Genomic DNA, 27,071 nt, shown 5'->3' on the forward strand with positions numbered 1-27,071 from the left:
CTGGATTCTTGTGCAACTCAGGAAACCCTGACCAGTGCATTTTGCGTCTTCTACAATGCACATCCAACCCATGCCCAGCATGTTTGCCTTTTTAGAAAGGAATTGAGTTCAGTGTAGTTTGTTTAATACAATCAAATGCATGAAAACCGAAAGAATGGGAGGCAGAGGGAATAGGAAACCTACTTCCATTCTCTAATACAGCAATTCACCTTACATCATTTGTTGAAAGGCCTCCTAAATCTCATTCTTTTCCTCTGACTCATCCACATGCCACCCTTCCTCCACCCCCAGCCCCTCCCCTCAGAAAACCAAATTCCAGCCCCCTCCCTTAATCCCCATATACCTCCATATATGGGAGACAATGGCTACTGTATTATTGCTAGATTATTAGCCCAGAGACCATGGTAATGTTCTGGGGATATGGGTTCAAATCCATTTGGTGGAATTTGAATGGAATAAATGTGTGGAATTAGGAGTCTAATTATGACCCTGAAACCATTGCTGATTGTTAGAAAAAACTCACCTGATTCTGTAATTTCCTTTAGGAAAAGAACTGCCATCCTCACCTGGTTTGACCTACACATCACTCCAGACCCACAGCAATGTAGTTGACACTTAACTACCTTCTGGGCAATTGGGAATGGGCAAGAAATGCTGGCCCAACTAGTGATGCCCACATCTATTGAATGAATCAAAAACAACTTTCCATAGTTATTCACCCAGAATATACTTTTAGGAACTATGCAAAAGCAATGGGAATTATATTAATCTTATTGGGGGCAAGAAATACTAAACCTCTAAGAATCTAATAACATTTTGAACTCAAATCCATTGTCATAAATACTGTTTTAAAAAAAAACCCTAGTGTTTTAACAAATTCTAATTCGTTATTGCCAATTAGGTTTGTAAATGATAAATACACCACATCCAAAGCACATTCTTTTGTTACAGTCTCCAGAAATTGGCAATCGTTCTTTGACCAATAGACCATCTACTGAGCTGAAGCTACACAGAGTTTGAAGTCCAGCCGAGCAGTTATAATGACCACAGCTGTCATTACTAAAGCTGGCAGTGACTTTGTCTGAAACTGAAAGAATAGAATCATGTCCAATCAATGAAGAGGAGCAAACAAAGAGGTTTTATTAACTTTCAAAAGCAGGATTTCTTTTGGTAACAGCCAGAGTTGCCAGTTGACTTAAATGATGAGACAAAATCTGACAGCACAAGTTGGTAGCATGGTTTTTTTTTCGCATTTCTTTAATTTATTGTGGCACCTTCTCAGTGGAAAAAGTAACACAATGCATAACCGCACTGACACAATGGTAGGTAGTCCACTCACCTTCACAGGACAGATCCCCAGGATTAATCACTGCTTTAAAAAGATTGACATTACAATACACTAATAGGGATATTGGAAGGTGTCAATTTTATTTACACTTCAGAATGTTTTCCAATCCTCAGCAGACTTCCTCCACTGGTGGGGAACTTTCCAAAGAATGTGTTTACAGAGCTTCCTAACCCAGCACACACACATTATGCTTGGGAGCAATGTAATTTTCTTGTGGCACTTACAATGGGTGCCCGATCCTCAAAGATGCATGTACATGAAAAGGTCAGATGAAAATGTTTGGAGGTAAATAATGAGCAGCAGAGATTAGGCTACATTTTGGAACACAAAATCAAATATGGGAAGACCTAATGTCAATGTTATTGATGTTATTAAACACTTCGAGGAGAAAGTGAGGACTGCAGATGCTGGAGATCAGAGCTGAAAATGTGTTGCTGGAAAAGCGCAGCAGGCCAGGCAGTATCCAAGGAGCAGGAGAATCAACATTTCGGGCATGAGCCCTTCTTCAGGAATGAAGAAAGTGTGTCGGGCAGGCTAAGATAAAAGGTAGGGAGGAGGGACTTTGGGGAGGGGCATTGGAAATGCGATAGGTGGAAGGAGGTCAAGGTGAAGGTGATAGGCCGGAGTGGGGGTGGGGGCGGAGAGGTCAGGAAGAAGATTGCAGGTTAGGAAGGCAGTGCTGAGTTTGAGGGATTTGACTGAGACAAGGTGGGGGGGAGGGGAAATGATGGAACTGGAGAAATCTGAGTTCATCCCTTGTGGTTGGAGGGTTCCCAGGCGGAAGATGAGGCGCTCTTCCTCCAACCGTCGTGTTGTTATGTTCTGGCGATGGAGGAATCCAAGGACCTGCATGTCCTTGGTGGAGTGGGAGGGGGAGTTGAAGTGTTGAGCCACGGGGTGGTTGGGTTGGTTGGTCTGGGTGTCCCAGAGGTGTTCTCTGAAATGTTCTGCAAGTAGGCAGCCTGTCTCCCCAATATAGAGGAGGCCACATCGGGTGCAGCAAATGATATGTGTGGAAGTGCAGGTGAATTTGTGATGGATATGGAAGGATCCCTTGGGGTCTTGGAGAGAGGTAAGGGGGGAGGTGTGGGCACAAGTTTTGCATTTCTTGTGGTGGCAGGGGAAGGTGCCGGGAGTGGAGGTTGGGTTGGTGGGGGGTGTGGACCTGACGAGGGAGTCACGGAGGGAGTGGTCTTTTTGGAATGCTGACAGGGGAGGGGGAGGGGAGGGAAATATATCTCTTCTGGTGGGGTCCATTTGGAGGTGGCGGAAATGACGACGGATGATACGATGTTTATGGAGGTTGGTGGGGTGGTAGGTGAGGACCAGTGGGGTTCTGTCCTGGTGGTGATTGGAGGGGTGGGGCTCAAGGGCGGAGGAGCGGGAAGTGGAGGAGATGCGGTGAATGGCATCGTAGATCACGTCTGGGGGGAAATTACGGACTTTGAAGAAGGAGGCCATCTGGGTTGTACGGAACTGGTCCTCCTGGGAGCAGATGCGGTGGAGAAGAAGGAATTGGGAATATGGGATGGCGTTTTTACAGGGGGCAGGGTGGGAGGAGGTGTAGTCTAGGTAGCTGTGGGAGTCGGTTGGTTCATCGTAATTGTCCATAGTCGAAAAGTCGAAAAGTATGGCACTGGAAAAGCGCAGCAAGTCAGGCAGCATCTGAGGAGCAAGAGAGTCAATGTTTCGGGCATAACCCCTTCATCGATTCTCCTGCTCCTGAGCTGCTGTCTGACCTGTGCTTTTCTAGTGCCACACTTTTTTGGCATGGATTGGTAGAAAGAGTAGAAGGAAGAAGACGATTTTCCTCTTTTTTTTCCCACAGGTGGGATCTGAAATTTACTGCCAGAAATCCTGGATTCATTTAAGGGGTGCCTGGGTATGCACCTCAAGTGCCATATGAACAGAGGTTGAGTAGATGAGGTTTATTTTCACTAGAAAAAAGGAGATTGAGGGGGGACCTGACTGAGGTTTACCAAATCATCAAGGGTATAGACAGGATGGATAGAGACTAGCTTTTTCCCAGGGTGAAGGATTGAATAACCAGAGGTCATGCTTTAAAGGTGAGAGGTGGAAAGTTTAAAGGGGATACACGCGGCAAGTACTTCACACAGAGGGTGGTGGGCATTTGGAACATGTTGCCAGCAGAGGTGGTAGAGGCAGGCACGGTAGATTCATTTAAGATGTGTCTGGACAGATGCATGAATAGGTGGGGAGCAGAGGGATACAAATGCTTAGGAATTGACAGTACATTTGTATCGGCTCAGGCTTGGAGGGCCGAAGGGCCTGTTCCTGGGCTGTAAATTTTCTTTGTTCTTTGTTTTTTGAATATTGCAAAATGGAATCAGTCTTTATGGCTGATTTTTTTTTTGTTTTTTCTGCACTGTAAATTTTCTATGATTTTTCTCAAATATAACCCATGTGGTGATAAGTGGACACCTATCTTTATAGATAGCACCTTTCAGGATTTCCAGAAGCATTTTCCAGCAAATGACATTCTTTCTGAAGTATATAAGTCTCCATTGTATTGCAGGAAACAAGCAATGAGACAACAAATAGTTATTTTGTTTTGTATTTTTGTTTTTGATCTGAAATAGAAATTTTGGGGAAAGCACTCTGAATAATTTCTCTGCTCTTCTTCGAAATGTTGACATTGAATCTTTTGTGTCCAATCAGGAAATAGACTCAATTTAAAGTGTCAACTGAAAAATGTCATGAAGATCATTGTCAGAAGTACTGACTCACTCAGTACTTCACTGGAGTGTCAGTCTCGATCTTCGTAGCTTCGTGTCCGATGTGAGACTGGAATCCATGATGCGTTTTTTTTATTGGAGCAAATAATCAATTAGATGAAGTAGGCATCCCCTTCAACTCAAAATAAAAGCAAAGAACTGTGAATGCTGGAAATCAGAAAGAAAAGCAGAAATACTGGAGAAAGTCAGCAGGTCTCTGAATAGAAAAAGTGCAATTAATATTTCCAATCCAGTGACCCTTCATCACTGTTTCTCTCTGTCAGACCTATTGAGTTTCTCCAGTACTTTCTGGTTTTGGCTGCTGTAAAGTTTTTATGTGCTGGCTACATGGAACCCGGAGGCAACATGACCCACAACTTTCCAGTTCAGAGGCCTGAGGGGAAAAGAGATAAAATCTTTCCAATCTGTAGCAATCAGTTTTCAGTTAACTGGTAAATCCCTGGGTTCTTTGAGCTGTTTGCATGGTGAATACCTGTACATCAGGAAACCGCAGAAATGCCAACAATGCTTTACTTAGTTATTGTTGGTATGTTGTTATTACATACTTCAAAGGAACAAAATGACTTTGAAATAAACCACTACACATACAATAATAACTTGCATTTATGTAGCACTTTTAATCTGGCAACATAGATGAAAATTGACAGTGGAAAAGAAGATAACTTTAGGGTAGGTGACTGAAAGCTTGATAAAAGAGGTAACTTATAGGAAGCATTTTAAATAACAGACAACTGGAGAGGTTAAGGGTGGGAATTCCTGAGTCTTAGGCTGACTTTCAGGTGGTTGCTGAGGAATAAAGGGAGTGGGGGATGCCCCAAGAGGAATGCTTTTCTTATTAGAACATAAATTAAAATTAGTTTTTGTTTGGTTATAGCAGTTAACCTGCTGATTTGTGTCCCAGAGAAGTGCTAGCTTTCCATCGAAAGATGTGGTGTAGGGATGGAATGTTGGACATTCAGTCTATACCTGACTCAGTTATATTTACTGCAACCTCTTCTGTCCCCTCACGTCTGAGATATTGGCACTGTAAAAGAGATGTTCTGAGCAAGTGGGTTGATAATCTCTTTAAATAATATTGTAAAGGGTGGGAGGGGTTAATGCCAAAATAACCATCCCCATAACGCAGACAATGTTGAACATATTGTCACACAGCATGCCACATTGATAAGGTGCCTGTGCTGATGTTTTTCAGCTCAATACTTCAACCAACACCCTATTCTAACAAGTTAGCTCAATTGACTGGACAGCTGGCTTGCAATGTAGAACAACAGCAACAGCATGAGTTCAATTCCTACAACGGCTGAGGTTACCATTAATGTGACCCACCTTCTTGATCTTGCCCCTTGCCTGAGGCATGGTGACCCTCAAGTTAATCAATCAACAGTCATTGCTCACTAATGAAAGAGCAGCCCAATGGTCCCTTGTGACAATGGCACCTTCACATGTGTCTTAACTGTCACAGAGTCGAACTTGCATTCAGCAACAGGAAGGACCCCTCCCACTCTTTACAGTATTATTTAAAGAGATTAGCAACCACTTGCTGGTTGACTTATTCTGGCTGCTGCTATGATTTACAAGTACCTGATGGTTTCTAGAATTTCAATTGCCAACGCTTACAGGGAGCAAAAGAGGTGAAGCGTATTTTGGTGACTTTAAGATTATAAAACAAAGCAAAGATGATCGTACTTAGTAAGACTGCCATTTGGCATATAGCCTGATGAGGAAAATGAACAGAGGACAATCTACAGCAGGACAAACTGCTCCTAGACCACACGCCCACATTACTCACCAACCAAGAATTCCTGTCAGTCGATACTCATGCTTAATGTTTATGGGTATCACTTCACCCTCACACATTGTACAAATATATAATCTCACAGCTTGCACACATTACCAGTTATTCAATCATGACATCCAAGCACATTGTACAATTTTCACTGTAGCTTGTCACACCAAGTTGCATTTATTGATTTGGAACTGCTCCTGTGAGTATATTAAACATCTTGTGGCATTGCATCCAATCCTCTGGGTATAGCTCTCCAATCTCCCTGTTTCTATTGTGTTTTAATATCTGCAACTTTAACTCCATACAAACAGCCTTGCCTTATATACCTTAATACTTTGGTTGAAAACAAACTTTCCTATTTTAGTTTTAAAATGAAAAATGAATTTAGTCTCAATAGCCATTTGCAAAAGTGAGTCCCAATTTCTGCCAGTTTTTGAGTGAAAATGTTTCCTATTTCTATTCCTGAAAGGTTTGATTCTAAACTTTTTTAAAAATTTCGAACCTATCCCTAGACCTTCCAAACAGAAGAAATAATTTCCATTTTTATGATCAAATTATTTGCTTTTGCAATTTGGAAAGTGTTTTATCCACTCTTCATCTCTACATTGAAAAAGGGTATCAGTTTAGCTCAGTTGGCTGGCTTGTCGGTTTATAGAGCAATATGATGCCAACAGCATGGGTTCAATTCCCATCACTGGTTTGAGGTTACTACGAAGACTCTCCTTCTCAACCTTTCCCCTCACCTCAGGTCTGGTGGCACTCCGGTTAGATCATCACCAGTTGCTTCTTTATCTCCCTAATGAGAGAACAATTACAATGGTCTGGTAAGACTATGGTGACACAACAGCATTGACATCTATTTGCCACAGATTTGTTCATTATCTTAATCTATCAATATCTCTTTGCAATTTAAGCTTCCATTTATCTTTCTACAAAGCTGCTGAACTTTTTGAGTCATTAGCAAATTTCAATATGTGGCATTGCAACCCATCATCTAAGTCATTAAAAAATATAAAGCACTTTGCGTACTGGAATATCACTGGTACAACATGAGCAATTAGAGAACCTCCTGTTATCCATAGTCTACTGCCTCTCAGACAATTTTTGAATCATGTAATTTCCATAAGCTTCAACTTTAGCTAACACCCGTGTTTGAGATTTATCAAATTCCTTCTGGAAGTCTATATAAATCACATCTCTAGAAATTTCTTAATTCCCTACTTTAGTCACTCTTTTAAAATCCTCAATCAGATTTATCAGGCATGACCTTCCCTTTACAAATCCATGATGTTTATTGGCAGAAGATTTTTGAGATAGCCCATCATTCAATCACTCAATGCTAAACTCTTGTACTTTCCTGAAACATGCAAACTAACCGGTCCTTAATTTCTTCATTTCACTTGCTTACTTTTCTTAAACATCAGAGTGGTGTACACAATTTTCCAATTGAAGGGAAAGGGTCCCAAATCAGAAACCTCTAAATCTTAGTTATATGGTATTGGCAATGTTGTCGCTTAATTCCTTTAAAACCTTGGAATGGAAACCATCTTGTCCTGGTGATTTGTTATTCTTTCAAGCCATACTTTCTTCATGTCTGACCTTTTGCTTATGTTAGTTTTGGCTTGACCTTATCCTTGATGCAGTATTAATTTCCTTGATGCCAACATGCTGATGTCTTCCCAAACTTCAATTACTTCAGAGTATTTAAACAACATGTTTGAATTTAGAGTGGAGGAATATAGGACAAAAGAGCAGGAATAGGACATTCAGTCCCTTGACCTGGCAGATCGTGCATGATCTCTGATCTCAACACAACTTTCCCGCACTGATTCCATGTCCTAAATGCCTTGATAGTTTTAATATGTTCATTGAGAACATCCCTGCCATTGTTTTTCGAAGGATCTCCATTTCTCCTAATAATTTTTTAAAAACCCTAGAAATGTAATGTTTTTGGTTTTAATACTGATAACCTCTGTGAGCTTCTTTACACATTCTCTTTTTATGGTACCCTTGTTTTCTGTTTTCACTATTTTCTGTTCTTTGTTACCCAGGTCTTTAGCTATCCATGGCTATTTTGTTTGATTAGTAATTATCCCTTAGCAATCTAAAAAGGCCGTATATCACATAACATAATTCCCTGATCTTCTGTTGTTTTTGTTTTGCCTAATTTACTGTATCCAGTCTCTGTCTCATGTAATTAAAGCCTGGCCTAACGTTTAATAGCTCTTCAGTTTTCTCCTTTTCACACTCTGCATTGAAATCAGTCATATTATGTGTATTATATAAATGTTTACATACTTATTAGGTTGATATATAACTTCTACTCATTAGAACAGAATGTGAAGCTGCTGTGTGCTTCCGTAAAATCCCTATAGTGTGGACCAGGCCATTCGGCCCAATGGGTCCACACTGCTCCTCCAAAGAGCATCTCTCTACCCTATCCCTGTAACCCTACATTTCCCATGGCTAATGCACCTAACCTATACATCCCTGAACACTGGGTAATTTCATATGGCCAATCCACCCAACTTGCACAGAGTCATAGACACGTTTAGCATGGAAACAGACCCTTTGGTTGAACTCATCCGTGCTGACTAGGTATCTTTGCACATTTCATATATCTCACATCTGTAGTGCTTTGGTGTGTGGCATGCTCCTCTGTTGGCTCCTAGACTTATTGTTACAGGCATAACTGTGGCAGGGTAACTGGAAGCAGTGTGGGCTAGCATTCATTGGTTCTATCACGTTATAGTGTTGGGTCCCCAGCTGATGCATGCAACTCAATGAACAGTGCATTGACTGTTAGCTGTATGCAGCAATCATTCGATTAACTGAAAGTTGGCATGTTGCTGTGTTACAGTGAATGGCCGTGAATTATTCACAGAGTGCTATCCTCCACAATCCTTTTGGAGATATCCAATTTAGCACTCACTTGAGAGTTTACCTCTGTGGTCAGGGCAGCTATTCAGCCTATTAATTTAATTTTAGGAATGTATGACCTGACCAAAAGTGAATACAGCCTCACTTTTCACGTCACCATATTGTTTTAGTGGCTGCAGTGCTGAATCCACGGACAATTGTGTGGGGGAAAGCTATAATCCAAACCAGACTAAGGTTTATGTTCCAGAACAGACCAGAAATTGTTATAGTTAGACTTGCAAAACGACGGATGAACCTTGCCTCCAACTCATGTTTTTACTCCGATAGCCAGAGATCTCTAACACAATTCATATGTTAGCTTCTCAGAAAATCCAAGAAATTACTAGCATTAGACATACTGTTTCAATTATACTGGAAAAATGAATTGAACAGTGTGGCTTTTTCAATGGATTGGTTTTGTTGCAATCCACTGTGTGACTGAGAACAGGCTTCTCCATTGACCAAGGTCAGGATGAATGTCTGTGAGAAGCAATCAAGTGGTCCACCCAATCCTTCTGAAATGCTTTCATATTACCCTTCCATTGCTTAATATTCAACAGTTGTGGCAGGAATTACAATGACAACACATTTCCCTAAAACTGATGTACCTGTATCCTTCTGTTGACAGACATAGGCCTGAGTTTTATAGTCTGCCCATAGTTGGGGAAAACAGGCAGGTGGACCCATAAGTTAGGGCACGTTGGCATCAGCAGCAGTTTTGCTGCCAATTTACCCTCCCCCCTCCATGATTGTAGGGGCGGTGAGAGTTGTAACATGGGTTGTCCACCTATGTCGAAGAATGTGGTGCTGGAAAAGCGCAGCCAGTCAGGCAGCATCCAAGGAGCAGGAGAATCGACATTTCAAGCATAAATACTTCATCAGGAATGAAGGAGCTCCCCTGCAGGAAAGTTTTGATTGATACTTTGAAGAGCACTGATAGGTGACAAACATGATGTTGCTGATCTGACCATACCTTTCAGCATCCCATGACACTGTGAGATGAACTTTGAGAACAAGTGAATTGCACTCTTGCAATTGGTTTATTTCATGAAAAAGTAATTGCTCTGATACATTTAAGAGACAATGAAAAGGGAGACATGGACCATTTTACACAGCTACATGCTGTAAGGATTGTTTCAATCAAGCTTTTGTAATACATTAGTTTTTAATTCCAAACCTTTGCCCAATGTTCATGAAATGTTTGCCAATCAAGCCAACAAGCTGCTTGGCTTTAAGTAAGATTTCAATGTTAGGGCCATTAATTATGTGGAGCTATTTGACAGACATTAAGATAAAAAGAACATTGTTTGATCTCTTCCTGGAGGTGCAGCCTCTGGAAAAACAAAAAGATCATTTTGAGCTGAAATACTAGCAGAACAAGTTACGAATATAAGGTCCTTTTTTTGCTAAAAATAGTAAACTCTCTAATTTTCTGCTTTGAAGCTGTGACCTGTCTCTTTGTATGGTGAATCCAACTTTTGCATTGTGCCATTTACTTCTAGGATATTACCACTGAATTCTTTTGAGATTGGTTTTGGTTTAGTCTAACCAGTTTGCATTTTTGAATAAGTTTTCAATCCTAAAATAGAAATCTTAATCGTGAGATTACTGCAAGGTGTGGATATTTAAATATTTATCTCATTAAAGAGTTGATGTCATATGGATGAGTGATCATTTTAAAGTTGTGGATTACTAATAATTAGTATTTGTCATCATAACATTGTTGTTAAACAAGGGAATGGAATTACTATTAATTATTACTTCCTTGCTTGCTGTATATTTAGCAAATAAATACAGCCATTAAGAATTCTACCAAACTTGACAGTCTTTTATTTGTAACATAAATACTGTACATAGAAGGGATAGACACAACAGTAATACAAATAGATCTGACGATCTGTAATGCACATATGTTGAATTAGCAGTCTTCAGTAATGGTGTTAGAGCTGATGAAACAAATTTAGTGTAAATGACTGCTGCTAATCAGTTAATCCTCCCTCGCCCAGGCCATCCTGGCCTGAACAAGTTAGAATTAATCAAACCTTTGTATCACTTCCAAATTATTTGCAAATAAGCCCTTAAAAATAATCGCTAATCTATTTTTACTGGGTTTTTTTGGCATCCGGCCGTGAGGAATATTCTAAATGCAGTAGTAGGAGAAAGTGAGGATGCTGGAGATCAGAGTCGAAACGTGTGATGCTGGAAAAGCACAGCAGGTCAGGCAGCAACCGAGGAGCAGGAGAATTGATATTTTGGGCATAAGCCCTTCATCAAGAATGATTCTCCTGCTCCTCGGATGCTGTCTGATCTGTTGTGTTTTTCTCGAGCCACACTTTTCGACTGTCATCGTATCAATATTCTGGGAGTAGTTCCGGATTATTTCATTGTCTAATGGGGTGGGGTAATGTTTCTGTTCCAAAATCTCTAGAAATGGGTTCATGGTATCATTGCATTTTGAGAGAGTTTTTCTTCTGTTTGAAAGATGAAAACATTTGTACTCGGGAGTATAAAGAATGCCTTTCCATAGAAACCTGAAGCACAGAAACAGACTAGTGGTCAACTGTGCCAGTGTTGGCTGTTTATTTAATTGTACTCATAATTTTTATACAGAAATATACTTGCCCAAGGACTCCTTGTATTGTTACACATTTTGCCATGTGTCCTTGATTTAGCATACAGCTGGATAGTTGACAGTGTTTCTTCATAGGCTCTAACACTATCACTGAAGCCTGTTAATTAACTTTGTTTAATGCAGATCTTCAGGTCTACTCCTTATACTAGGTTGTGTCTGTCCCTCTTGTAAACTTGGTGAACTGAAGCATTCCTTTTGCTGACATGTATGTCGAACAAATTTCAATATTGCTTGCTGAATAATGACATTCTACAGGAGTGGAGCTACAGTTTCCAAAATTTCAGCTTTATTTGTTTCAACTTCTGATCTCAAAAGTAAAGTATGCCGAGAGCAGTAAATAAAAACCACACCACACCACGTGTGGGCGGCACGGTGGCACAGTGGTTAGCACTGCTGCCTCACAGCGCCTGTTTTCAATTCCCGACTCAGGCGACTGACTGTGTGGAGTTTGCACGTTCTCCCCGTGTCTGCGTGGGTTTCCTCCGGGTGCTCCGGTTTCCTCCCACAGTCCAAAGATGTGCGGGTCAGGTGAATTGGCCAAGCTAAATTGCCCCTAGTGTTAGGTAAGGGGTAAATGTAGGGGTATGGGTGGGTTGCGCTTCGGCGGGTCGGTGTGGACTTGTTGGGCCGAAGGGCCTGTTTCCACACTGTAAGTCTAATCTAATTGCACGTTCTCCCCGTGTCTGCGTGGGTTTCCTCCGGGTGCTCCGGTTTCCTCCCACAGTCCAAAGATGTGCGGGTCAGGTGAATTGGCCAAGCTAAATTGCCCGTAGTGTTAGGTAAGGGATAAATGTAGGGGTATGGGTGGGTTGCGCTTCGGCGGGTCGGTGTGGACTTGTTGGGCCGAAGGGCCTGTTTCCACACTGTAAGTCTAATCTAATCTAATCTAAAAATAAAGGATGTTGAGCAGAAATGAAACAAAAACCACATTCGATAGGATTGTATGCAACGGGTAGACAACAACTCACTTGAGACTAACACTTGATTAAAGCGCACATAATGTGCTCAAACTTCATCTAATGGTCTAATGCTCTAAGGATTCTTCTAATCATTTGAAAGATAGTCATCAGTCGCATTTTATTTTCAGTTATCACACGTAACTCCAGGCTTATGACTAATGGACTAACATTTTTCAATTGTTTCTTTCTCTGGTTCTCATTGCAATCATTGCTTTCATGAAAATATTTAAGTATTTCACTGATTCAATTTTGAGAGTAATACCTGCTGCAGGCTGGTATTGGCCAGTTCACTGCTGATGATTTCTCATGAAGTTGTCTAGAAGTCAATTTGAATAAGCTAATTTGGAAGTGTATGGATTTTTGTTTTAATTCTCATTTGAAGATGCCATCCTTCTACATAACCCTAATGAGCTAACATTTAAGTTTTATTTCTTCCACAGAAAACTGGTGAAAATCATAAGATTGAAACTAAAATAGGAATAAGATGCAGTGCCGTTTTTGTATTTGATTCTATCAAATTGCCTATTAGATTATAACCAAAGCACAAGCTGCAGTGCATCCAGCAAATCTGAGAAATTACCAAGAAAGATATTGCAAAATTACTTCATTCTTTTATTAACTGTAAATTAACTGACCATTAAAAATACCAAAATGTACACGTGCATAACTCAGCTGTATCATTGCTGGACCTGAGCCAATATCAGAGAGAACTCCGATTTAATGTAAAATGGTTATCATGTGAAAATATTCTTATTATTAGCCTGAATATCATTATCTCATTGTTCAACAAAAGTACAGGATGAAAGGGATGCAGAAAACAGTTCCTGTATTTAACTGAATATTACTTGGTAAAATCCTTTGAACAAGTTGGCTTCATTTATTTTAGTTCTTAAGAAACATAGGAACAGTAAAATGTTATTTAGCTTATTCAACCACTTAATATGATCATGGTTGATCTGCAACTCTACACCACATGTTCACCATTGTCCCATATCGTAAAATGTCTTTGGTTTACTGTAATCTGTCAATCTCAGATATAAAATTAGTAATTGACCCAGAATCGCTAGCTTTTTGTGAAGTGTTGCAAACTTGTAGAATTCTTCCCTTGATGAAAATTTATGTACACTTTTCCCCACTCCCTTAGTACACTCTCTCTTTCTCGCTCGCTCTCTTTCGCTCTATTTCTCTACCCACAATAACCATTGTTGGATGCAGTGAAATCAGATACAATGGCAGCAACAGTGGCAAAGTACATATTGTTTACTTGTCTCATCTGGAATTCAACCATCAATTGGGCATCAGGAGGCTTCCCTGCCCTTGGGCCAATTGAGGCTGGTAATGTAGCATTCTATCCAGTTGTGGGATCATTATGGTGGCTTTTTGCAAGCTGAGGAGGGGATCGCTCCTGTGTGGACACCCTGTGCCTATTAGAAGTAATTCTCTGCCATCCTTTGTGTTCCCTTCTCCTCTAACCTGCAGCTCCTGGTCACCCACTCTGTTGTACTGGGGCCTGCCAGCCTGATCCGAGATTTCCTTCCTGATCTGGCAACATATTACCTCTTAGCAGATTTCTTGTAGTCCTAGAAATGGCCACTACTCCTACTGGCCCTATTTAGACAGGAGGGCAGCCAGGCATTTGATTGTGTCAGATGGGGTGGTGACCTCACAATGAGCCAGTTAATGACCTAATGACTGTTAAATGGCTGTGGGGTTACCCTGGCAAATGAAGCAGGCTTGCCTCAAACTTTCCACCTTGCCATGGACCCACTGCGAAACCAAAGGCTTTTTGGGTGGAAGTACTTCTTCATTTCACTTTTGAAAGGGTCCATTCCTATTTCTTAAACTATAATGCTTCTAGTACTCTAACTGCTGATGTTCTTTTTTTCTATCAGCTCAATCTTTGCAGCTTAAACTCTTAAAACTTTAATCAAGTCATCCCTTAACCTTCTCAAAAATAGGATGTACGATCTTAGAAGATTCTAAACTATGATCAAATCAAACCACGTTGCACTTCTTTCAAAGCTGTACTGCTTCCTCCTCATCCTGCACTTCCTCCTTGATCAGATAACCCAATCAGAGAAGGCTCTTAGAATGTTGGCTTTCGATTCAATGGGAATTGAGTATAAATGCAGAGAAGCTTTGCTGAGGCAATGCAGACCACATCTGAAATACTGTGAACAGTTTTGGTCCCCTTTTCTAAGGAAAGATGTTCAGGTATTGGCGGCAGTCTTAAAGGTTCTTTAGGCTGATCTTGGGCATGAAAAGAATGTGATATTAGGAGAGGCTGAGTAGATTGGGTGTGTACTGACTGGAATTTAGAAGAATGAGAGACAATTTTATTGGAACTCGTAAGATTCAATGGTCAATGCAGGGAGGTTATTTCCCCTTGTGGGACAGTTGAGGACGAGAAGACATAATCACAAAGTAAGGGTTCACACACTTAAAACAGAGGTGAGGAGGAACTTCTTCCCTGAGGGTGGTGAATCTGTGATGTCTTCACTGCAGAGGGGTGTTGAGCTTTGATCTTGGAGTATATCCAAGGTGGATTTACATTTTTAAGTAGAAGGGTATTAAGGACTATGGGAAGGAAAAATTAATGTAGAGTCGAGTATTATCGAATCAGCCATTTAATGCTAGAGCAGAGTCAATGGGCTGAATGGCTGACTTGCGTCCTATTTGCCTTACAATCAAAGCCTTTGCAAGGATGTATTACAAACAATAGCACAAGAACCCAAGAGGATTCTGCAGTCCCATTGGATCCCAATGTTTGGGTAGTGGGGAACCCTTAACAGCAGTGATTTGTTGGATTAGCCAATTTAAGTATAATATTTTACAAAACCTGTCAGCCTGTTTACCTGAAACAAATACAAATGACATTAGAGTTCCATCTGGATGAACTGGGACTCCCTTGAACTCATCATGGCAAGTTAGTGTAAATGGGGCATTTATTTTATTCAGCTGGTTATTATGACACTAAACAACCTGCTGCACTGGCTTCATTGCAGCTGAATCAAATTCTCCAGGGATGTGTGTTTATTCTGTGAAAAGTTGAACTGTGTGTCATTAATCCTAAATAGGTAACACAATGATGTCACTATGCACCTGTTTGCTGAGTCAACCTTGACAGTGTCAGACTCCACCTATCTCACTGTGCTGCATGTCATTCCTTAGTTTCAGTATGTTATTCTAAAATTATTGTTTTTATTTCTCTCTCTCTCTCTCTCTCTCTCACACACACACACACACACACACACACACACACACACACACACACACACACACACACACACACACACTTGCTCCCTCCCTCTCTCTCAATCACACTCCCTCCCTCTCTCCTTCTCACACTCATACCCTCCCTTCCTCCTTCTCACCCCATTTCCCCCTCACGCACACAATTAGTCACCTTCTATCTGCCTTAACTATTCAGCTGAGTAGCATCTAAAATCACAGCCAACAGAGCAGTCCATCTGATTCTCTTATAATCAAAGAACCTACAGTCCTTTCAAAAATGAAATAGTTCATTAAAACAAGTTAAAATGACAAGCCGTTGACAATTTCCCATTGCTTAGATTCTAATTACAATGTAACCTGTTCCAGCCATAAAGCTATGCTTTCTGGCATTACCTGAACCACTAATTATGTGATTCCCCTGAGCAGTACTCATGGCCATTGATTATACGCATTATTCTTATTAAATAAATACCTCTATTTTCTCGGGAACAGAGAAACAAGGGAGGAAACCAAAAGGCAAGCATAACCTTTCAACTGAAATTCCTTTGCTGTTGTTTAATAGTTTCTCTGTGAGGAACCAGGAATCCCTATCTGGGTTCTTCAGCTTTCAAGAGGAAAACATAGAAACTTTTAAAAACAATGTAGATAATAAAAGGATTTGAATGTCTGCCAAATTTCCTACAATCATCTCCTAGGAAACTGGAAGAATATTAGTTTTGCATTTAATTAGAAATGGGAGAAAGTGAGGACTGCAGATGCTGGAGATCAGAGCTGAAAAATGTGTTGCTGGAAAAGCGCAGGAGGTCAGGCAGCATCCAAGGAGCAGGAGAATCGATGTTTCAGGCATAAACCCTGAAGAATGCTGCCTGACCTGCTGCGCTTTTCCAGCAACACATTTTTCAGATTTAATTAGAAATGTCGAGTAGCTATCCTTGATCCCAACTTCCTTTCTTCTTAAGTAAAGTTTACTGTCTAATGTTTTACAAAATAATAACTATGATATCCTTCTAGAACATTGGATCGCTTAATCAGTTGTGGACTGAGAGACTGCTGTCATTGTCCCTGAAATAACTCCATGAAGGCGGTATCCTATTATCAAGTCACAGTTTATTTACATGTACTCAATATATGACACTGACTCAGCTGGCTTCTAGAATGAGTAGAACCTCTGACACTTATGTTTATATCTACCAGCCAGGACTCCCTGATTGGGGCTGTGAATCTGGCCCAATCAGGGAACTTGTATTCTGAGTTAGCTGACTCGTATTCTGAGACAGCCACCTGGCTGACCTTCTTCCAATGACTACAGTCCCCAAGCAAAGTACAGTACCTTGTGCCACTCTTTCAATAAACTAATATGATCCTTGCTTAAATCTCTCTAAACAATAAACCATTGCATTCAGGCAGACTCCAGCATGGATCACATGACATCTTAATCTACCCTAAGTTTAATGTAACGAATCAAAGATATAGTATTTGTATAAGTCAAAAGGTACAATTCTAATACTTAGCCATTCATAAACCTTTGTAATTCTAACAATATAGAGAAACAAAGGTAAACATTAACATTGAGAGAAATGTGCTAGTTTAGAGAAAATAGACACTGGATTTAGATTTAGTTTGCTCAGAATGGCAATCTTCTGTGTCATAAAACTTCTATGGTTGCATCAATTTAATGGTCTGGCGTGAGAATTCATCTTGGTTAGGCTTCATTATGTTTGTTTACATATGAGTGTATGACATATTACTTGTATTAGTTTATATTTTAATCTCTCCTCATGTTCTTTCGTTAGGTTGATTTGGAGCCAGAGGGTAAGCTTTATATCCTGATAGATATGAAAGAGATGACTTCTGAAGGTAAGACCCAACCTGTTGCTAAAACAATGCTGATGTTTGAGACCACTACTATATTTGCTGATCGATACAATTAACAAACTATTCCTCGCCAGTTTGGTTTTCATTTTCTGCTATTAATAAAAGCCAATGGAATTCCATATGCCCTGTTTTGAAACAAAATGGCAGCTAGTGCAGAATATTTGCAGCAAGTTTTATAGTTTTGAGTTGGAAGTCATTTAATTTGTCATTTTTAAACAAGAGTTTTTAAAAATTTAGTAAATAATTCAGTAAATCAATACCATCTAGAAATATTGTAGCCCTGAGTTTGTTAGTTCTGTAAGCAATTACAAGATCAATTTTAAAGAAATAAGTCAAATCCCACGAGTTGAGCAAATACAATAAAGTCTTAAAGTCCTCATTGTTTTGTGTTTGTTTGGCTGGAGAAGTATCATGTGGAATAAGTAAATCATATTTTTGGGGATTTAGAGTCAAATGTGGTTTGTGTTTGTTTGTGTGTGTGTGTGTGTTCTCTAAAAAAACTTCAAAGCTCCTGCACAACTTTCATCAAAGCCTACTGTTTTTATTGATAACGTGCACGACATATTGATATGTTGAATACAAGAGGAATCAATGACAACATATATTTATGTAGCATGTTTACCATAATTAAAAATGCCAAGGCACATTACAGAAACAATGTGAATCAGTGTACGACACTGAACCCTATAAGATGATAGTAGGTCGGGATGATGAAAAGTTTAGACAGAGAGGTTAGTTTTAAGGAATGTTTAAAGGAAGAACATCCGCTTGAGACACAGATGTATGGGAGAGAAATCCAAGCGTTTGACCCAGCACACTCAATGGAAATCAGCAATATTCCAGGGGGCAGAATGATAGCAGCGTATAAATCTCTGGAAGGTCATGACGCTGAAGGAGATTACAGAGGAAGAGTTGAGACTGTTGAGGGACTTATAAACATAGAAATAACTGTTAAAACCAAGCTATGCTCAACCAGGAGCCATTATAGGTTATCCAGTACAATGGAAAATGTTAACTGGACTTGTTGCAGCTTAAGTCAATGGGCACCAGAACCTTGAATTTATGGAGAGTGATGGGAGACTAGTGAAGAGCATATTGAATAGTTACGTCTCGAGCTATTTTGTACATTATTGTGGTTACAGTTAACATATTGTATGCTTTGTTGAGTATCTCAACTTAGAAAACGCATATGAGTCAAAGAGATCACACGTGGGTGTAGCGCTGGAAAAGCACAGCAGGTCAGACAGCATCCGAGGAGCAGGAAAATCGATGCTTCGAGCATAAGCCCTTCATCGGGAATCCTGATGGGTTTATGCCTGAAGTGTCAATTCTCCTGTACCTCGGATGTTGCCTGACCTGCTGTGCTTTTCCAGCACTACACTCTCGACTCTGATCTCCAGCAGCTGCAGTCCTCACTTTCTCCAAAGAGATCACACGAGGCCTACCCCAGGGATGGCACACTTCAGTTAGGATACTGAGAATACTTGCACTGGAACAGGAAAATTAGAGGTTAAATACTTTTGGCAGAGGGAAACGGGAAAGATACCTGATTTGGCGGTACAGTACTTGGGGAAGGGTTAGTGATGAGGAGTCATCATCTTAAAAGTGTTGTAGAGAATGAGGAAATGTGTTAGAAGAAATTTTGCAGCATACCTTTGGAGTATGGAATGTTGTACCATCCCAAATAAGGAGTGATGAGACTGTTGCATTATTTTAAAGGGAAAAATTTGTAGCTGCTTGAAACAAAGGAGGACACAAATTGTGCAGAGAACAAAATGGAGGGATTGCTCCAACAAACAGTAGACACAGGCATAATGGGCCAAATGGCCTCTTTCATATTATAGAGACTCTATGGTCTAAAACAATAGCTAGAAGAGGGTAGTCCTTGATCTGTACTGAAAGATAATGCACACTATCTAGTCCTCCTTCTATTTTAATACAGGAAATAGAGACCAAGCCGTGTGAATCGTTTGATCTGTGAGAGAGATCATTTCAAGCAATGCTGGCTGGAAAATTCTCAAGTAGAAATGTTCCTCATGATAACCGTTGGCCTTTGCGATTTTTGCCATGTTTAATTAGAATTCTTCAACAATAATGATTTCCGAATCCTTAAAAAAATCCAGCCATTGTACTTATTTGGGGGTATTATTGGTCAATTAACACCAGACAAAGGATGTCAAATAGCTCCCCGTTGACGACAGTTTATTCACACAGCCACCATCCAGATTCATGTTGAATTTATACCTTTGCCTTGAAGAAATTTTTCCTTTAAGGACTCTGGCTAGTAATACACATGACACCTCAACCTTTCTATCTCTGTTATAGACTGGAATTTCCCTTCTGAAAGAGCAGACTTGTAGCCACTTTTTTAGCTGTCAAAACATTTGCTGAAGTTCTGAAGGAATTTTTGCTGATCTCAGTTGGTAGAGTAGGTTACAGAGGGGCATGAGATTTTCACAGGCATTTTGGTCAGCTGTTTTATTTGTGTAATGTCCAGAATGTTTGTTTTTATTAGTTGGTCGTTCTGCCCCATTACTACTTTGGAAGGTCCCTGATTCTGGAAAGACCCAGCAGCAACCATCAACAAGCACATTGAGACTAGCTGGCTCATAGTTGATTCTCGAAATATCAACATCTCGTGCACCCTAATCCTGCAAAAATAAATCAAAATACTGTGACTGCTGGAAATCTGTAATAAAAACACAAGTGATGAAAATACACAGCAGGAAAGTTGCCATAGTCCCACTGTCTCTTTGGAAAAGACTGCTGATGGGTTAAGTAGAGGGTCACCATGCTCCAGCTGAGGGTGAGGTTGGGAAACCAGCTTAGGCATTGTCTGCATAACTCTGTATTGCAAACAAACTGTCCAGCCAAGTGAGCTAACTGACTCGAGATTTGCTGTCAGAAAAATATAATGTTTTGAGTTGAATATGACTTTTTTAAAATTTCTGAGATTCCAAAAGTTGACTATGTTTTTCTCTCACCACAGATGTTGCCAGAGCTGCTGAATATTTCCACTTGTGTTTACATTTCACATAGTTCTGGGCTCTGTGCGATAATTCTTAAATGCAAAGGAATACTGTCCTTAAAATTGTGCCTTGTAATGAAATATTGACCTCCTTCAAGGTGTGTCAGTCTCCTGGATAGACACCAGAGTTCCAAATTGGGAACAATGCCACCTAATGTTACTAGAACTTCAGACAAATCTGTGCCTGTTGAATTGTATGATATTGTTTAATCAACCTTGTCAGACAGGTCTCTGGAGTGGGTGGGACTTGAACCATCTGGCTCAGAGATGCAGACATTACTCTGCACCACTATATATGTAATACGTCTATAATGACGAACGAGTGGTGATTATATTGAAGTATAAGAATTTTGATTATTGTTGTCACATGAAACATTTTGTTTCGCAAGCAGTACAGGCAATTCATTGTAAACAACAACATAATGATCATGGGGTGATGATACCGAGGCATACAAGGTTATGACTGAAGAAGAAGTGCCCGAATCAAGATCAACATTATGTGAAGTTAAAGAGGTCTGTTCAGCAGTCTGATGACAGCTTGAACCTGTTGGGGTGCGTGTGTTCAAGCTTCTGTATCTTCTGCCTATCGGAAGAGGTTGGGAGAAAGCATTACAAGGATTGCAGGGGTCTTTGATGATGTTGGCAGCCTTTCCGTAGCAATGAGACATGCAAACGGAGTCCATGGATAAGAGGTTGGCTTCCATGATGGTCTGGGCTGTGCACACAACTTTCTGTAGTTTCTTATGGTCTGAGGCAGAACAGTTGCCAGACCAAGCCATTATAAGACCATAAGACATAGGAGTGGAAGTAAGGCCATTCGGCCCATCGAGTCCACTCCGCCATTCAATCATGGCCGAGGGGCATTTCAACTCCACTTACCAGCATTCTCCCCGTAGCCCGTAATTCCTTGTGACATCAAGAATCTATCAATCTCTGCCTTGAAGACATTCAGCGTCCCGGCCTCCACTGCACTCTGCAGCAATGAATTCCACAGGCCCACCACTCTCTGGCTGAAGAAATGTCTCCACATTTCTGTTCTGAATGACCCCCTCTAATTCTAAGGCTGTGTCCACAGGTCCTAGTCTCCTCGCCTAATGGAAACAATTTCCTAGCATCCACCCTTTCCAAGCTATGTATTATCTTGTAAATTTCTATTAAGTCTCCCCTTAATCTTCTAAACTCTTATGTACTCTGATAGAATGCTTTCTGTGGTGCATCTGTAAAAGTTGGTGAGGGTCCTTATGGATATGTTGAATTTCTTAAGGTGCCTGAGGAAAAAGAGGCATTGATGTGCCTCCTTGACCGTGGCGTTCATGTGGGAGGTCCAGTACAGATTGTTGGTTATTGTCAGTCCTAGGAACTTGGTGCTGTTGAATCTTTCAACCTTAGCTCCATTGACGTAGATGGGCCATGTTCTCCATTGGAAGCGGCTTGACAGGATAAATGCTGAGACAATACTTCTGTGTTTGAGGAATCTAGATGTCAGGGTCACTGTTTCAAAAACTCCAATTAATATGAAGTTGAATGCGTGAAATTTGAAGAGGATCATTTTGGTTTTGCAGTTTTCTTCCCATGTTAGTAGTGGACAGTAGATCACTGCAAATCTATGAAATGAGTTGGCCAGATTTTGGATTCACAAGGGTGTCGAGAGTCTAAATGACCTATCTGTGCTGTAATTCCTTATATTCTTATGCCATAATTTGTTTCACTTAAAAGCTTGACCAGGCACCACCCATCCACCATCCTACTCTCATTACACAATCATAGAATCCCTACAGTGTGGAAACTGGCCATTTGACCCAACAAGTCCACACCGACCCTCCAAAGAGTAACCCACCTAGATCCATTCCCCTACTCTATTACTGGACATTTCCCCTGATCAATGCACCTAACCTACACATCACCAAACACAATGGGCACTTTAGCAAGGTCAATTCACCTAACCTGCACATCTTTGGATTGTGGAAGGAAACCGGAGCTCCCAGAGGAAACCCCCACACACACTGGGAGAATGTGCAAACTCCACACAGACAGTCGGCGAGGCTGGAATCAAACCAGAGTCCCTAGCACTGTGAGGCAACAGTGCTAACAACTGAGCCACCATTCCACTAATGTGCTGAAGTATTGGAAATGTGTTTTGGCCCTGAAACCTTCTGACTCTAATCATATATGTTACGATCCCAACTGATGGTAATGTATGAAAAGACAGATCCCAGATTGAACCTAACTTGATAGGCCATATGTTTTGTTTTTGCACTTTAGATAAGGAGGCTGGTTAGCTCATTTGGCTGGAAGGCTAGCATGTGGTTCAATATAACAGCAACATGTAGATTCTGTTCCTGTTCCAGTTGAGGTAGATTTGGAGCCCTGCTTCCTTGCCCTGCCTCTAAGATTGGAAAGCATTTTCGTACACAGTGAGAAGGTTTGATTAATAATCCTGATCCATATGGTCCCTGAGAGAAGAGTGACAGTAACATTATTCTTTGGAATGGAAAGTGAAGTAGTCTAATTCAATACGAGGGTGCTAATTCTAAACAAGTGGCGGCACGGTGGCTCAAGGGCAGCACTTGGCTCAGTGGTTAGCTCTGCTGCCTCACAACGCTAGGGACCCAGGTTCGATGTCAGCCTCAGGCAACTGTGTGGGTTTGCACATTCTCCCCATGTCTGCGTGTGTTTCCTCCGGGTGCTCTGGTTTCCTCCCACAATCCAAAGATGTGCAGATCAGGTGACTAGGCCATGCTAAATTGCCCATTGTGTTAAGTGCATTAGTCAGAGGGAAATGCGTCTGGGTGAGTTACTCATAGAGTCACAGAGATGTGCAACAAGGAAACACACCCTTTGGTCCAACTTATCTAAGCCAACCAGATATCCCAACCCAATCTAGTCCCACTTGCCAGCACTTGGCCCCATCCCTCCAAACCTTTCCTACTCATATCCAGATGCCTTTTAAATGTTGCGATTGTACCAGCCTCCACCACTTCCTCTAGCAGCCATTCCATACACGTACCTCCCTCTGCGTGAAAAAGTTGCCCCTTAGGTCTCTTTTATATCTTTCCCCTCTCACCCTAAACCTATGCCCTCTAGTTCTGGACTCCCCCACCCCAGGAAAAGACCTTGTCTGTTTATCCTATCCATTCCCCTCTTGATTTAATAAACCTCTATAATGTCACTCTTTGGAGGGTTGGTGTGGACGTTTTGCACCGAAGGGCTTGTTTCCACACTGTAGGGGAATCTAATCTCTTAGAATTTAGTCTAACCGAAACTGTAAAAGAATGAAGGTGATATGTTCATGAAAGGCTGGAAGGCAATGGCGAATATTTAAGAAATGAATGTGTACATTGCAACAGTTGTACAGACGGGAAGTTCCTCTATGAGGTGATGGTTGTGTTCTTGTGCAACCTTGCATTATAGAAAAATTGTGCTTTAGATACTGCGCTTAAAGTGTTGGTGGTGTGATCGCAATAAAGCCAATACATGTATTAAAAGTTCACGCTTTAGAGACAGTGTCCCCACTTTGTCAATTGTGTTACAGCGAATTTGCGTTAACGAAACATGTGTGTTAAAGCAGAACGGCCTGTACATTTTCTGGTGCAGCTAACACAAGAAAAAGTGACTCACATATAGCTGGCAAAATAAATTAAGGGTAGTATTAAATCCAAAGAGGAATGATCTAAAATTGAGGAAAAAGTAGCAAACCATTTAAGATTGAGAATTTAGAATTCAGCAAAGGAGGAACAAGAGATGGATTCAGAGAAGAAAAAGTGAGCATGAGGGCAAATGTACAGCATAAAAGACTTTAAAAGTCTTTCGGAGTGAAAAGCAAATATTTAGTGAAGACAAATGTGGGTACTTACCATCTGAAACAGGAGAATTAATAAGGGAGAACAAGGAAATGGCACATCAATTTAACAACTATTTTGGTTCCGTGTTCACAGGAGAAGACACGAACAATTCCTAGAAATTCTAGGGAACCAAGAGTCCATTGAGAAGAAAAATATGAAGGAAAATAGTAAAAACAGAAGTGCTGGACAAATTAATTGGACTTAAAGCTGCGAAATCCCCTAGTAATCTACATTTCAGGATATTAAAGGTGGTTGCCATGGAAATAGTCAATGCATTGTTTTTTCGTCGTCTACAATTCTGTAGGTTTTGTAACAATTTAGCTAGATTCACGGGTGTTAAAGACAACTCGCTATTTTTTAAAAAAAGAGAGAGGGAACAATAGAGAATTATGGACTGGTTAGCCTAACTTCAGTAGTAGGGAAAATACTGGAGTCGATTATAAAGGATGTGGTACAAGACATTTGAGCACATAGAAAATATCAACATGGTTCAACAAAGTCAACATGGATTTGTGAAAGGAAAACTACATTTGACAAACTTGCTGGAGTTTTTTTGAGATTATAACTAATAGAATAGATAAAGGAGAAATAATACAAATGATGTAATTGGATTTTCAGGAAGCTTTTGATAGAGAACCTGTGTATGCGTGTCCACGTGTCTTATGTGTTTAGTTTGCAAAATCAAAGTACATGTGATTAAGGATAATATACTGGAATGGATTGAGAATCGACTAGTGTCGTGATTATAACAAATTCAGCCAGGTGGACATCATAGAAGGAGTTCCCTGACTGCGGCTGTTAATCTGCTCCAATCGTGGACCCCTGGCTGATGGATAACAACGGGAGTGTCAGAGATTCTGCCTCTGAGTAAACTGGGTCAGTGTTAAAGACTCCAAGTGTAAATAAAGAGTAAGTTGGTGATGGGATACCAGCCTGTGTGGTAATGAGAAAACAGCAAGCTCATGAAAACATTTGCTCACAAGGGTCATCTTTGAGTTTTTTAGATTAGATTCCCTACAGTGTGGAAACCGGCCCTTTGGCCCAACAAGTCCACACTGACCCTCTGAAGAGTAACCCACTCAGACCCATTTCCCTCTGACTAATGAACCTAACACTACAGGCAATTTAGCATGGTCAATTCACCTGATCTGCACATCTTTGGAGAGTGGGAAGAAACCTGAGCACCCGGAGGAAACCCACGCGGATACGGGGAGAACATGCAAACTCCACACAGACAGTCGCCTGAAGCTGGAATTGAACCTGGGATCCTGGTGCTGTGAGGCTGCAGTGCTAACAAATAAGCCACTGTGCCGCACTGTGAGAGTAAACATTTCTGGCATCATGTTGTTATTTGGGAAGCTTGACTCATTCAATTCTGTCATCGAAGACTGAGCTCAGTATGTGGAAAGAATATTATTGTTTCCAGGGAAATGACATTGGGGCAGATGAAAAGCAATGAGTAATTCTCCTGACAGCTTCTGGAACCATAGCCTTTTTGGTTATTAGGAGCCGAACTTTACCTAACACACCAGATACTAAAATGTTTCAAGATTTTGTTGAGGAATATTACAAGCCTGAGCAGCCTTTATTTCTGAGATATTGTCGGCTTTACTCAGCAATTCAAGAATCAAGGGAATCCATATCGGGATTTTTGATTTGGTTAAGGTGGCTGGCAGAGAGATGTGACTTTGGTTTATCCCTTAATGAGATGCTGATGGACAGTATGATTTGTGGGATTAGTGACGTAACCATTCAAAAGTGTCAAATAGCTGACGTCCAACTGGACTTCAAATAGGTACTACAAATGGCTTTATCATTGGAAAATTCAGCAAGTGGAGTTGGTGTATTTAAATGGAAATGGGACCCTTGCCAGTCCAAGTGAACTTGGGGAATACCACTTATGTGAAGGCAAAGGCATAGCCTGACCCAGGACATATCCTGAATAGAGGGACTAGAAGACAGAGGGTGGTGGTGGAGGGTTGTTTTTCAGACTGGAGGCCTGTGACCAGTGGAGTGCCACAAGAATCGGTCCTGGGCCCTCTACTTTTTGTCATTTGCATAAATGATTTGGATGCGAGCATAAGAGGTATAGTTAATAAGTTTGCAGATGACACCAAAATTGGAGGTGTAGTGAACAGCGAAGAGGGTTACCTCAGATTACAACAGGATCTTGACCAGATGGACCAATGGGCTGAGAAGTGGCAGATGGAGTTTAATTCCGATAAATGCAAGGGGCTGCATTTTGGGAAAGCAAATCTTAGCAGGACTTATACACTTAATGGTAAGGTCCTAGGGAGTGTTGCTGAACAAAGAGACCTTGGCATGCAGGTTCATAGCTCCTTGAAAGTGGAGTTGCAGGTAGATAGGATAGTGAAGAAGGCGTTTGGTATGTTTTCCTTTATTGGTCAGAGTATTGAGTAAGGAGTTGGGAGGTCATGTTGTGGCTGTACAGGACATTGGTTAGGCCACTGTTGGAAAATTGCATGCAATTCTGATCTCCTTCCTATCGGAAAGATGTTGTGAAACTTGAAAGGGTTCAGAAAAGATTTACAAGGATGTTGCCAGGGTTGGAGGATCTGAGCTACAGGGAGAGGCTGAACAGGCTGGGGCTGTTTTCCCTGGAGTGTCGGAGGCTGAGGGGTGACCTTATGGAGGTTTACAAAATTATGAGGGGCATGGATAGGATAAATAG

General features: G+C 40.9%; 1 protein-coding gene across 2 annotated transcripts in view; it reads left to right on the forward strand.

Moving 5' to 3' along the window:
- Window positions 1–27,071, forward strand: part of prkcha (protein kinase C, eta, a) — a 230,435-nt gene that overhangs the window by 62,410 nt on the left and 140,954 nt on the right. The window contains exon 2 of one of the 2 annotated variants that reach the window (XM_060829335.1): window positions 17,428–17,491. In XM_060829335.1, the coding sequence (XP_060685318.1) occupies window positions 17,428–17,491 (64 nt within the window). The remainder of the gene's footprint in view (window positions 1–17,427; window positions 17,492–27,071) is intronic. The other variant, XM_060829336.1, reaches the window with a different exon arrangement.

This window comes from Hemiscyllium ocellatum, chromosome 8 (assembly GCF_020745735.1).
Source record: "Hemiscyllium ocellatum isolate sHemOce1 chromosome 8, sHemOce1.pat.X.cur, whole genome shotgun sequence".
Classification (NCBI taxonomy): Eukaryota; Metazoa; Chordata; class Chondrichthyes; order Orectolobiformes; family Hemiscylliidae; genus Hemiscyllium; species Hemiscyllium ocellatum.